The 13,944-nt window shown below is 42.1% G+C and overlaps 2 protein-coding genes and 1 long non-coding RNA gene across 3 annotated transcripts; 2 read left to right on the forward strand and 1 right to left on the reverse strand.

The window, feature by feature from the left end:
* The first annotated feature begins 296 nt into the window (after window positions 1-296).
* Window positions 297-3,137, forward strand: LOC136449212 (histone H2A.V). Its single transcript, XM_066449100.1, has 5 exons — window positions 297-410; window positions 569-646; window positions 784-897; window positions 2,171-2,300; window positions 2,625-3,137. Exons 1-5 carry the CDS (start codon window positions 408-410, stop codon window positions 2,684-2,686), a joined length of 387 nt encoding a protein of 128 aa, XP_066305197.1. The 5' UTR covers window positions 297-407; the 3' UTR covers window positions 2,687-3,137.
* Window positions 3,138-5,085: 1,948 nt separating this feature from the next.
* On the forward strand, window positions 5,086-5,665 carry LOC136448380 (uncharacterized). The gene is made up of 2 exons (XR_010757869.1): window positions 5,086-5,241; window positions 5,274-5,665. It is a non-coding gene; the product is annotated as an uncharacterized lncRNA (long non-coding RNA).
* Window positions 5,648-13,356, reverse strand: LOC136448379 (lysosomal acid lipase/cholesteryl ester hydrolase-like). Its single transcript, XM_066447807.1, has 10 exons — window positions 12,945-13,356; window positions 12,428-12,545; window positions 11,652-11,850; window positions 11,009-11,137; window positions 8,962-9,076; window positions 8,446-8,601; window positions 7,808-7,879; window positions 6,921-6,989; window positions 6,375-6,497; window positions 5,648-6,065 (listed from the first exon to the last, which is right to left on the reverse strand). The coding sequence occupies exons 1-10, from the start codon at window positions 13,122-13,124 to the stop codon at window positions 5,952-5,954; spliced, it is 1,275 nt and encodes a 424-aa protein (XP_066303904.1). The 5' UTR covers window positions 13,125-13,356; the 3' UTR covers window positions 5,648-5,951.
* Window positions 13,357-13,944: the final 588 nt, after the last annotated feature.

Raw genomic sequence — 13,944 nt, forward strand, 5'->3', positions numbered from 1 at the left:
ATGTGATACAAGGGATGGATTCAGTATGGGACAAGTCTTGAACAGGTGTTCATTTTATGAAGATCTTATGGCAAATGAATGATTGGAAAAATACCGACTACAAGCTATTTGTGAATGTGTAGATTTTCTTGGACAGGTAGATTATTTTTCTTTTATATGAGATGAAATGTATAATAGTATACCATGATTTGTAACAGTCCAATTTCTTTGTAACAACGCCATATCGTGTAATGCCTTGTAACATTGCGTGCCGATTCTATTCTGTGATTGGCCCATTTAAAACACACATGCGCGCTGATTGGCCCAAGTGGTAGCGTCATCGCCTAAGCTTATAAATACCCCAGCATGCATTTGGCGGGCCATCAGTGGCGTCGCTTTGTTGTGTGAAGAAGACAGTACAAATCAAGATGGTAAGTTATCGCAGAATCCGCGCAATACTTCAAAAATCTTTAGCCATCCATCTCATATTTTATCAAATATGCATTGCTAAGGATGTAACATACGTGCAAAACAAGAATTGTATGTCGATGTTTTGTTTTTCATGAGAATTTCGGCCTTTGTTTTGTAGGCTGGAGGCAAGGCAGGAAAGGACTCTGGAAAGGCAAAGGCGAAGGCGATCTCCCGTTCTGCAAGGGCAGGACTACAGGTAAGAACGAGCCGTGTATCAATAACAATAACCCTTGTACACATTTTGTGAAATATTTCTGTAGTCGCTGCGTTAAAATGTCGATGTTTGACCAATGTTTTGAACCGGCTCTGTACCCTCCGCCCCTCCCCATACAGTTCCCGGTCGGCCGTATCCACAGGCACTTGAAGAACCGTACGACCAGCCACGGCCGCGTCGGCGCCACAGCAGCCGTCTACAGCGCAGCTATCCTCGAATATCTGACCGCTGAGGTAAGAATTTCTGCAAACTATGCTTAAATCGCCAAGAAATAGCAATTTGTAGTTGTAGTAAAAACATAATTCGCGCCCTTGTTACGACCCCCCGCGACGAAAACAAAACCTCCCATTTGTTCCTAACCCTTTATTCGTTTCCGTTTCGAATTCAAACTTCATTTTCGCCTCCATATATGAAAAGATATATTATTTTCGGTTTAACACCCTTCTCCAAAAATTTGTTCTTATAATTTTGGCGGGATGCCCATCTACAGGCTTTCAAAATTTGGCGGGATTTTGTTGTGTTCCCGCTCAAAACCGTTCGCGCATACAACATAGCGTCCCCTCCACCCTGCATTCATATTTATAGTTTCTGACGTAATTATATAACTGGGCAACCATTCTCATGTAGAGGAGCAATCTGGTTTGACACAAAGGGGGTTTTCATTAGATATTCTGGGTACGGAAAGGTGGATGTTGTCTGCCACTTAAGTAGGACGCGCTTTGTTGATAATTTTACCTATGGGGGAGGGGGGCACGCATGACTCAAAAATATTTGCCATCTACATACATTAAACGAACAGCCCACTTGTACTGAAACACATCAACAGGAAGTAAGCTAAAGCAGATATTTTTTCTTCATATGGGGAGTGTAATTTTCATTACTTTGCAAGCTTTGTACACATCATTTCAACAGCTTAAGCTAATTGGTTTGTTCAGGTATTGTTTTTGTGCAAAGGTAAATTTATTCAGTGTTAAGTCCTTTTTTGGGGGCCAAGGATAAATTTTGTAGGTCGACTTATTGCAGCCTTTGTGTTTTTGGAATTTGATTCTTTTTTCGTGTACAATGGCAACAATGTGCTCAGTCAGTTAATGAATAGTTAAGAATAATAACAGAATAGTTTTTCCCACATATTCTTTGTCATGTCTAAACTAATGTTCTAACTGATGTTTGTGTCTACTTAGTAATAACCCCTAAATCCTCAACTTTGGAATCATATGTATTAGTAGCGGAAATACCATTCTGCTCAAAATAGCACTGACTGTTATGCTTTCTATTATTTATAAGCTAAAACATTCCAGAAATTATTTTGTATTTTGAGCTTTGCATATGTGTATTTCAAACTGTCAATACATCATATATACACATGTGTTGTACATATTGTAAAGTGTTTTTTTTAAATATTGCTAGGCTTCAAAAGCCTTAGCACTTGACAACTGCCACTGTAAGTTTGTAAGTAGGTTTGGGTATTATTTTAACAGCATGCTGACAATGGCTTCATCTTTTTAGGTGCTAGAGTTGGCGGGCAATGCCAGTAAGGATCTGAAGGTGAAGCGTATCACGCCGCGTCACTTGCAACTGGCCATCCGTGGGGATGAAGAGTTGGACTCTCTGATCAAGGCAACCATTGCTGGTGGTGGTAAGTCCTCAAATAACTCATTTTTGGGAAAATTGAGTGCCCATAAGTTATTACTCCGAGAAGGAGGATGATCTCCTTCTGGGAGTATTGGAAATGCCTTTGTTTGCACGTTCGCAGCTAGTTTTGCTTTGTTTTTGCTTAGTATGAATTTTGAAGGTTGTTTTTATCAGTGAACAAATATGAAAACCTTATGACGCTAGACAAAAACAGTAAAATGCCTAAGTACATAGACCAGAGGCTGACCCTTTGCTCTTCTGTAAGGTTCCTTCATGCTGCAGTCTGGAACCATAGTCAAATGATGACCATGCACTTCTTGTATTGCAGGTGTGATCCCTCACATCCACAAGAGTCTGATCGGCAAGAAGGGATCTCAGAAGGCCACATAAGCTGTACCATTCCACGTCTCTGATGTCCTTTATGATTCCAGGCTTCTACGCTTTCTTGTATTTAGCCGATAGTCGCCATTTCCACCTGTCATTGTCCTGATGCTGTATAGTAGTAGTATTGTTTTAGACCCGACGGAAAATGGAGAAAAAAAATTCCAAAACAATTGATAGCTGAAGTAGTTGCTAAACTGTGTGAATCAGTAACCTTGTAACCTGTCATCATAGCCTGTATATCTGGCATAAGCATATTGCGAGGGACTTAGGTCTCCCATAACAGTAAGGTTTCCCAATTTTTCCAGTGATTGTAGTAGGATGTACTCGTGTGTGTTTGCTTGCTTTTACTGTTGGTTTGCTTTCGAATTTTGTATTCCAGTAGTGGTGGTGGTAGAACCCCTGTCATGTGACCATGGAACACACACCATACAATAAAATGGAGTTACTTTTATACATACATTTTGTGTGCTTCATTCCCTTGCCTTGATTAACAATACCATGTTACCTAAAAAAAAGTTAAAGTATGGCGTAAGCTAATTGGTTCGTTCAGGTATTGTTTTTGTGCAAAGGTAAATTTATTCAGTGTGAAGTCCTTTTTTGGGGGCCAAGGCTAAATTATTGTAGTTGGACTAATTAGGGCCTTTGTGTATTTTTGAAAAAAAAATTTCATGTGCAATGGCAGCAGTGTTCTCATACATAATTACCTATCATTTCCCCTTTAATAGCTATTGTAAATGAGTATCAAGCATTAATCTTAGCTACTTGTTACCCATATCGCATGAAAAAATGGTGTTTCCTTGGAAATAGGTCCAATTAGACAAGCTAGAAAATTGGTTACATTTTCATGTCTATTCTTCTTTTAATTGTCAGTTTTGGGATTATGAACCCATAATTCAAGTTATTGAATAGATTTATTAATTCTCTTGGGCTAAAATAGCCTGGGTGCCGCTGATTAGCAGAGATTACTGTAAATGCAGTTAAGTTTGTATGGTGTTTATTTCGCGCTCTAAAGGCGAAAATGGAGTGTTTGCGCTATAGTCACATACTGCTACAGTATTGGAAAATTTGGATAAAAATGTTTGCGATGGCTTTAAGTTCGCAGTGAAACGGTCGTCGCAAAAACCACGAACATAAAGCCACTGCAAACATTTCTGCATCTGCAGTATTGTAGTCCGTGAACTATCAAGGACAGCACCAAGGCTAGGGCTGAAAGAAAAGTTCCTGAAAATCGTCAGCCCTGTACTTTCTTCCACACCAGAATGCTACCAACACTCTGTGCCACCTAGTGGACAAAAGGGGCACTGCAGCTGAATTAGGGTGTGGCACTGGGTTGTTTATCTGATTGAGGTTGTAGACCTATGGTCTCATTGTTGCTAAGGGCATTCAATGAAAACTGGTTCTGTTTTGATTTTAAGGAGAGCCATACTAGCCTCAACCAGGTTCCAGAGGCGGCCGGAAAGAGTAGAAATTGGCCAAATAGAACAACATGCAAGAGGAGTTAGTCTGCTATAGGGGTACAATTTGCCGCTCTGAATGGCATATTGGACCCTCTCTCCGCAGCCAACTCCCTTAGCATAGATACTATTCACTATTTGGCCAAGCTATTTTTCCAGCCATCCGCAGAGCCTGGTAGAGGCTAGAGCCTAATGTCCATGGAGATCCAACGGTTGCAAAGACCGTATCCAACTGGCAGAGGAAATTTTCATTGCAACCGGAATAAAACTGCCAGTTGGATACAGTCTTTGCAACCGTTGGATCTGCTTGGAGATTAGCCAGAGCCATACACAAAAAGACTCCATATCAAAGGCCTCAACAAGACAAGCTTTGATACCGCAATGCAGATCAGAAGGGCTGCATGGCTAACGCTAGCTTTCAAGTCGGAATAGTGAGGGTGATTCTTTTTCCTTATTGAGGGAAGCCCAATAAGTGACAGTTAGGAATATCAGACATAGTGACACAACCAAAAAAACGACAAGTGGTGCCATTATTAGCTGTGACAGTGGCCACAACTGCTTTATACACATATAGCATGTATATGTCCAGGTGTACAAGCAGGTGTTTTTGTGTACTGTGGAAACAAAGGTGCTTTTATTACGGTCAGGAGAGGGCAAAGTCCAGCCAGGCCTGTGTGCATGTTTTTTCATTGGTCATGTCCGTTCTACATGATCTGTAGGCAACAGTGAACTCTTGATAATGTACTATATATGTGCAACAAACATTTTGTGTTCTGCAAAGGGATGATTCTGTATTTAGTGTAAAGCGTAGTTTGCCCTCCCTACCAGGCTCCATAGGTTGCTGGCAAAATATTGTAAATGCAGAAATGTTCGCTGTGGTTTTATGTTCGCGGTTTTCACCATGCTAATACCACCACGAAAAATTGTTCCATGATATGACTGTAGCACTACTATTGTTTCAAATGCGACCTGAAAACAACTACGAACACTCCATTTTCTCCCTACTGCAAAATTAAACCAAACATTTCTGCATTTACAGTAGTAGAAATTGGCCAAATAGACTGTTATAACTTAGCTGGCCGAAAATACAGTTTGCAGCACTAGAGTGTAGGTAGAACACATACTCTTTTGTGAAGTAGGTAGAACACATACTGCAGCAGAATGAATTTGCTGAGTCATCATTGCATCATCCTTTGCATAACATATGGTCAGCATGTGCCATCTAGCAGCAGAAGGTAGAACTGCAGTCTGGCAAACTTCAGGTCTGAGCTCTCTAATATCTCTATTGCCCATAACTGTATTGCTGTATGAAACATGCAATTCAATTTTTAGCTGATGGTTTTTAATACCAATCATGACTTCTTGGCACTAGTTTTTCCAACAAAATTATTTTTGACTCATAAAGGTTTCAGAACTTTAAAATTGCACATTCTGTCTTTGTCATCTAAAATGTTAATACATGTAATGTTAAATAATGACAAATACCCCTATCAGAATAATGGACTGGCCAAAATAAAATACTGTAATTCTTTTTTCTTTTACTATAACTTTATGTTCACTGATTTCATGGTCACCTGTGTACCGTGAACTTATCATCACCGTGAAAAAACCTACATGTATTGTTATTACTTATAATTCCTTCACACATTCCTTCTGTAAATCACTTGCTGCCGCCGTGAAGTTAGAGTTCAGTGAAAATGTCAATTTTCCTTATACAGTGAAATTCTGCTACCGTGAAGATAAAGTGAATTACAGTATCAGACTAACAGAAATCCAGAAGCTACTACATGTACTTGCTAGTAGGTGTGGGCAGGTTGTCACCCTTCCCGTTGCTTGATGATGTCTATCATGTCCTTGTAACATTTCTGAGGAGCATCCATCCCCCAGATGAAGTCAAGGTGCTGCCAGTCTGGGATGTCTTTAACGTAGACCTTGTTTAGAAAAATGAATAGAAAAATAAATAAGTGAATACAGACAGACAGACACACACACACATATACATACACATATACATATACATACATACTTATATATACACATATATACATGCAACCCCCTCCCCCCCACACATACACACCCACACACATGTAGACACACACACGTATACACACACACATACATAACATACGTTACATGCATACATACTCACATACATACATACACACATGCATGCAAGTTACACGTACACACACATACACACACATACATACATACATACATACATACACACACAAACAAACCTTGTTTTTCAGCCTGGGTAGCAGGATAGCCACATCTTTTGGGTCAGCCAGCCAGTCCTGGCTCCCAGTGAACAGGGCTACTGGCACAGTCATGTTCTCTGGGTGATACTTTGGTGGGGTTGGCTGTGGAAAATTCAAAAGGTCAAACTCAATAAAGCTAGGTAAATAAGTGGCCTTGTGCTATTTCCCTTCCTCACTCAACACAAAAGAGTACCTAGCTTCAGGTTGGGATGCACCTCGGATAGGACGTTACATAGAGGTCCCTTGCTTGAGGAGAGTCACACTTCGGGCACGTTAAAAGAACCCACCACACTTATTGAAAAAAGCAATGCAAACAAACAAACAAACAAACCCTTCGAAGTTTGTTCTAAATTGAATAGCTATATTTCGGTCTCAGTCACTATTTAAAGTTGTTTACTGACAGTCTTTAATTTTCAAAAGATATTCAAATGTTGTCAATTTGTTGTCAATATGATTATGCAGTCAGTATATGTAGTGATGGTTTCGCCAGTTTCTGAACAGTCTTTATGGCAGGTTGTGGCTTACCTGATTATACTTCAGCAGATTTTCCACCAGGCCATAATCATACATCTGGAACTTGTGGTTCTTCACTGCCTAGGGGGAGATAAAAACAACAACATGGCCATCACAATCACAAACGGTCCAACTGACTATCAGTGTTACTAATGTAACATGACCAATTAACGTCTGATTTATTCAAAACGTATTTATCTTAAAACTGCATGGACAGAGCCAAATTTTAAACCCATGGTCAGAAATATCAGCTCTTCTAAAAAGAAAATGCATGGTCTGTAAGTTTTTCTCCGCCTATTTAACACCGTGCAAGCATGTATTTAAAGCATGTATTGAATGTATACTGAGGTATATGATGAAGAATTGTGCTAGGGTAATGGTTAGCCATTCTCCAAACAGAGGTTTCGATCGGGGGGATTAGCAGCGGCCGGGATTTTTACACTGCACTCTCTATATCGCAGAGGTGGAGAGAGGGCAGTGCAAAAATCCCGGCCACTACTAATCCCAACCCCCCCTCCCCCCCCCCCCCCCCCAATGGCTACCACAGCAGGCTGGGGTGTCCCTGTGGTGTAGTGGTCTGCGCTTCTGTCTCTCACCACATCTGGTTCAAATTACTTGGACCAGAAGGACTGGGGTTCAAGCCCCAGGTAGGACACCTCTGGACAAGAGGCGCATTGAGTCATACCAAAGACTTTATAAAAATGGTACATACTTATGAAACAGTATGGAAGTTAAACACACTCCACTGCCAGTGGACTAGCCCCCTGCTGCAGTGATTGCACCACAGTGTGGCCCAGGGATATGAAACGGAGATGGGCACTGCCCTATACATCAATAATGGTGTGGGAGGATTTTAACTAACTTTTAACTAACCATAGCCGGCTGAAGGTTAGACTTACCTGTGCATAATGCACCATGTTCTGTACAGAGGTTCCAGCAGGGGAGTGGCTCACGTACACGGGGATTCTGGTCTGTCAGAAAATACATCGTGTTCCATTTAGGTCTATGAAGGTTTAATAGACATCCGGGTAAACAATATATAAAGAGAATGCAAACTCTAAAACTGGATAAAATTCGGAGATTTAATTCCAGACTTTTCGAGTGACATCCATCACTCTTCTTCAGCGTCACTTAAAAAAAAGAAAATTCTCCATTTAGTTTGTTGGCTGTAACCAAGGAGGTTCAATATAGAACCTCCTTGCTGTAACGTTACAAGTACATTTAGCAATATTTCTTGGGTTTTGATGTCAAATGCCAAAGCCTAATAGCAACGGTGCAATGAAAATACATTTGCCAAGAACTATTAAAATACATATTTTTGTGTGCCATTTGTTTGTGCATTTTTCTACGTGTTTGTGTGTTTGTTTTAAGCATGACTCAAAAAGAAATGTCGATGGATCATAATATTTGGTATGTGGGTAGAGTTCAGGGAAACGAAGGTCAAGTTCGATAATGGACCTCCTAGTGACATTCTACGGTACTGCAGCCAAACTTCCGGTTTCCATATCTCGTTAGGAATTCGACCTGCTATACTCACAATGTTGGTATTGCCGTAGTTGAACCCACCGATGAGGAAGAGCACATTCTCACACACGATGTCCAGTACGGGCTGGTCGCACACATCCTGTCCCAGGAAACGCATAAACTCGGAGCTCGGGGAAAACTCGTGATCCCCTAGAACGTCAAACAGCAACTGGAAGGAATCTCTATTGGTTACTGAGTTAGGCAGCAGGGAGAAGGTTAAGGTCTTAATCATCTGTAAGAAGCAATATTAGTATAATATTACTTATCCAGGAGGCTAGTTGACATTGCCAGGTGAAAAACAGAAGATTTGCAACTGACCGACTGAAGCCACCTGACTCTGGTGCAAAGCACAGTCAGTATGCCTGAATTTACCAATCTTCCTGGAGTATTTGGCATTTTTTCATCAATGGATCTGACTTCTATTCCCACCTAACTGGACCAGACTTGTTTTTCTGTCAAACCTGAGGAAAATATTACAACTACAGAGTTTTCCTGCCATAAGCTGATCTGAATCAAAAACTGATTTCACCTCAATTGGATCCACATAGTTAGCCAAAAGCCTGATGGGTGACTTAATATCCCCCACAGTCGTCACAGGGGCCAGCGCGAAGAAGGTCTTGACTTTGCTGGCAAGCTCCTGGTTCCTGGAAAAGTGTCAAGGTGATCATAGTGAAAGTGATCTCACTGAAGAGCTTATCAATTCTTCCACCGTGACAAAGAAGACAGATGCTATGTACAGTATTGACAGGTTCCTTGTACCCGTGAAATTCCCCTAGCTATTTTTGACAAGTACAACAAAACAGTATACAGTCAAACCTGTCTATAGCGGTCACTCAAGGGACTGCCCAAAACTGGCCGCTAAGAACAGGTGGCCGCTATGGAGAAAATGTCGATTAATTGACCACGAGTGACACATATTTTCAGTACCCACTGAGATACATTTATTCACCGTACAGTACACATGTAAACAGGTAAGGCACATTTTAAAAGTTCGATTGTTGTTCTTTTACTCCTAGTTAGTTAAGAACAAAATACATGTTGCTCAGTTGTCACTTACTGTTCGTTTTCGACCGTTTTCAAACATAAAATCGTGGCGACAATTTTCCTCAGTCTCTTGTTGTGGCTTGTGTTGATCAGCATCTACCATTATGCTAATAGGGTACTCAGAAGAAGGTCGCTCTTTTGAGGGCTTTTTGTCTTTTCATAAAATTGCAACAGCCCAAATTTTACATCATAGTAGTATTTTCCACATTCATTTTGAAGCTTTTGGTTTAGTAATTATCCTCAGTGATACTTTGCAGCAAAATAAATTTAGTACATTATACCTCCGTAACAGTGGTGTCTTCCGTTGACCTTTATGCTGCGACCTATCCAGTTTGTATCAGCGCCATTTTGAAAATTGCGCGAAACACGTTTTGAGCACAATTTGAATGAATTCCCGGTGAAAACGGAAATTGGGCCGGCATTCAAACATTTCACGAACTTACCGCATCAGGTACATGTGTGGGTTGTATTTTCCAAAAGGCTGCCGTAATATTTGTCCAGTCGAAATGCACAGAAATTGTCAATTTTACCTCGATGTACTGTGTGAAGCCATGTGAAGAAAACTATACTTGACTTCGCGTCAATCCATGGATTTTCTAACAAAGATAAAACATTCTGGTTTTCTTTATTATGATCCTATCCAGTTGAGGCCGCATAAATTTGATAACTGCGTGAAAAAATGAAGATTTTGAACCCGGCGTGCGGTGGCGATGCGGCTTCTACCGGCGCGTCGTGACCGTTATCGGCAGTGTTACTGTACTCGCGGGACCGAAAATCGTCTGGCCGCGACCGCGTTGGACAGGTGGCCGCTATAGCCTAATTCTTAATGCTTATGTCAATGGGAAAAATCCAAGGGACCGACAAAAAGTGACCACTATGGGCAGGTGGCCGCTATGCAAAGGTGACCGCTAATACAGGTTTGACTGTACCACGACTTTATGACCTATTCTATCTGACTCTGACCATTTCCAGTGGCGTGTATGTCAGGTCAGCGACCACAACCAGGATTCGAACTCCCAACCTCTCGGTCCTGAGGCATAGTCGCTCGTTGACCACTGCTACTAAGCTGGTGTGTTATGCTGAATGGCGGTTATACCGGCTATACATATAGAATACAACACGGGGTATTCCGTATCACCCGAGGTACCAGCCCGACCGCGGGTAGGATCCGACCCGCAGGAGGGCTAGGACTGAGGGTGATGCGGAATACACCTTGTTGTATTTTATCTATGTCATACCCACCCGAGAAAACACACATTTCAATGCGGAATGCGCCAGAAGTTGAGGGAGTTTTGTGTCCTTGAACACAAAACTGTAACAACATTGATTCCAACCTCCGCATCCGGTATTCGAAGTTTCAGCGGTGGCGCAACCGGCATGCTCGAAATGCATTTCTAAATATTCTATGGAAGCCCGTGTGATACAACTCCCGAACCCTATGTGATAATGATAGTTATCACACGGTCCAGAACACCCGTATCAGGCCCAGGCATGACATAAAGATACAGATACTACTTGACTACCCATGCTACCTGGAGAACTCAGCAAAGCCGATCATGGTGCCCTGGGAGTGGCCCACGTAGTACAGCTGTGTCTGGTTGGTCACGTTCAGCGCGTGGGTCAGCATCTTGGGCAGGTCGTACTTGGCCATCTCGTCCCAACTGCGGAAGTTCAGACACGGAATATTCAGATTATAGCAAACACATTAACCTCCATTAGGCTGCCGGGTTACATAAATCCACCACTTTGAAAAACAGTGTGTTTGAGAGATCTATCTCTAGTGCAGCATCCCCCAGGTATGCACAGTTTAGATATACAGGAGTGCATATGCATTATACTGGGGGACGTTGAGTTTGAGATCTGTTTGGATGTACATGTATCTAATTTCAAGGTGGTGGAATTATGTTAGTAGACTCAAAAGGGACCCTGCTCAAAAATGCATACAAAGATCAAACAGTGATACATACTTTTATACATGTTTGATTCAATCAATTTTTATGACCCTTTCTAGAACAGTAGTGTAACAGTGGGGTTCAAGCACCACCAACTGATCAGTCTAACTTAAGTCCAGACATTTTAGCCTAGCGGTTATGGCGTGCGGTCTGTGTGCTGGCGGGCCCGGGCTAGAGATTTAACAGTGGCTATTTTAAAACTCTGTGGTTTTGCCAGTCTCACCTCCATGCCCAGAACTTGGCCTCGCTAGGTTTCAGCGAGGTGTGGTTTCGTGAGTATGTGTTTCCGCGGACGTTTCCCAGCCAGACATCGCATCCCGAATCCGCCAGGATGTAAGCCAAGCTCTCATTGGCTAGGTTGGTCAGGAAGTTGGTGGAGGCTCCTAGAAGTCCGTGTTGTAGGAAAACGACGGGTCGTGTCACTGCATGAAAAAAAAGTATAGAGTTTGAATAGAGGAGAGGCTATTCGGGGAAGCAACAAAAAAAATGGTGTGGCCTTACAGAATGCCTCTGTCGACATGGAAACCAGTCATCACAGCCTCCAACACCATGGCAACAGGCAGTTCTCAGCCGGACAAAAGTCAATAGTTACACACTACTAAGCCTGGTGTCCAAACCTGTTATAACTGGAGGTTTAATACTAAGTCTCTACCAGACTAACCGCGCCAGCTATAGGGAGAACATTTGCCGGGGGACTTTGGCCATGGAAGGTAACATTCGCAGCCGGAGTAGGGTTGGAATATTGGACCCTATCTCCGTAGCCGACACCCTTCATACAATTGACTCTATTTTGGCTAATTTCTACTATTTTCCCAGCGACCCGCGGAGGATGGTAGAGCCTAGGAGGTTACATCTATGACCAGAATCATGACCCTAGACTGCGGCTGCAAATGTTACCCTCCATGGCCAAAGTCCCCCGGCAAATGTTCTCCCTATAGCCGGTGCGGTTAGTCTGGTAGTGACTACATGACTGAGAGCATAATGACATGTCGTGTTCACCTGTGCTGTTCAGGGAGTTCCTTCCATGCGGTATCCTCTGCATGTTGAGGATGAAGCCGTCGTCTGTAGTGACATAGTGGTCCTCACAGGGGTAACCCTTACTGGTGATCAGCTGGGTCTGCATGGGGTCAGAGGAAGGGGAGAGATGTTACAGGGGGTCTGCATGGGGGGTATAGCAATTTTCCTTGCACATTTTAGTACACACGACAGTATTTGAACCAGGCATGATTATGCTTTGCATTAGATTCATTGAATTGAACTGATTAAGAATTAAAAAAGGCATGCAGGACTCTAATTACTCTAATACTGTGTAGAACTGATATGTAGTTCATGCAACCAATTCTTTTAAAACCACATGCCATGTGAAAGATTTTGTGTTTTTAGGAACTGAAAAATTAAAGAATGGAAAAGATAATTGAGGTTGAAAATTTTTCTTTCTGAAAATTTTGACCCCTTCTAGCATTAACCTGTCAGAACATCTGCTTGGATACTAAAGTACCGGTATAACGTTACATACCGGTGTCATGTCTTCTTCCGGGTCTCTTCTTTCAAACTTTGAAGTTAGAGGTGTCCCCCTGTCACTATTGGCCACCAAGACGTGCCGCAGAGAAGGCACAGACCCCACTTCACCAAGAACGACACTCGCCACCACCCAGCACAGAAGGACGACATCCCGGGACGACTGAGAAGGTGCCATTGTTGACAACTCACGGTTCAGCGTTGGCTAGCTCTATATGTTATAGCTGTATGGACCTGGAACCTCCAGTTTACGATGTGACGAACTGTTTACTAGTAGCAAAGCGCACCACCGAAACAATGCACTAGACAACTCAAGGAAACGAGGAACATTTACTGAGTTAAGTAACTCTTCAGTAGTTCCGCCAAAGTCGTTTATGTTCAGTCACTGTTGTTGACTGAGGTCCAAAGTGTAAATGTGTCTGTCAGCTGATGCCCACCCTCGTCACATGATAGATCTGCCCGATAATCTGAACCTCACCGGGCTCGAGGGGAAGATACCACCGCAGAAAAATTGGTCAAAACTTCACCGTGAGACGCCTACTAAAGTGATTTGTGTCTAAATACCTTTAATTTCTTTTCTCCTTTGGCATCTAATAATTTACCCCGGACAATCACGATACACAACGTGTTTATTACTGAGGCTATGGACAGAACCGAAGGGGACTTTGTTAGGCCAATGGGTTAACTCCCTTATTTTGAACGACCTAGTTTACGGTAGAAGTAAGATCAGGTAATAATTCAATAAGTTTATTTGCAAGTTCTTGCCCGAAGGCTAATTGCAACATGAAACAATACATAGCAAGGGTATACTGTACAGATAGTGAGAGTTAACAATGTTGACTAGTAGAACACATGGCTATTCTAAAAACTACTACGGAATACAATCTACGCTTTATAACGTTACTACTCTCGCTGTTGAGGGCATGGTATTGTAATAACGGTTATGCAGTGACAATTCACATATTTACAAAACGTGTACAACAAACATATCGTTACAA

Source organism: Branchiostoma lanceolatum, chromosome 14 (assembly GCF_035083965.1).
Source record: "Branchiostoma lanceolatum isolate klBraLanc5 chromosome 14, klBraLanc5.hap2, whole genome shotgun sequence".
NCBI lineage: Eukaryota > Metazoa > Chordata > Leptocardii > Amphioxiformes > Branchiostomatidae > Branchiostoma > Branchiostoma lanceolatum.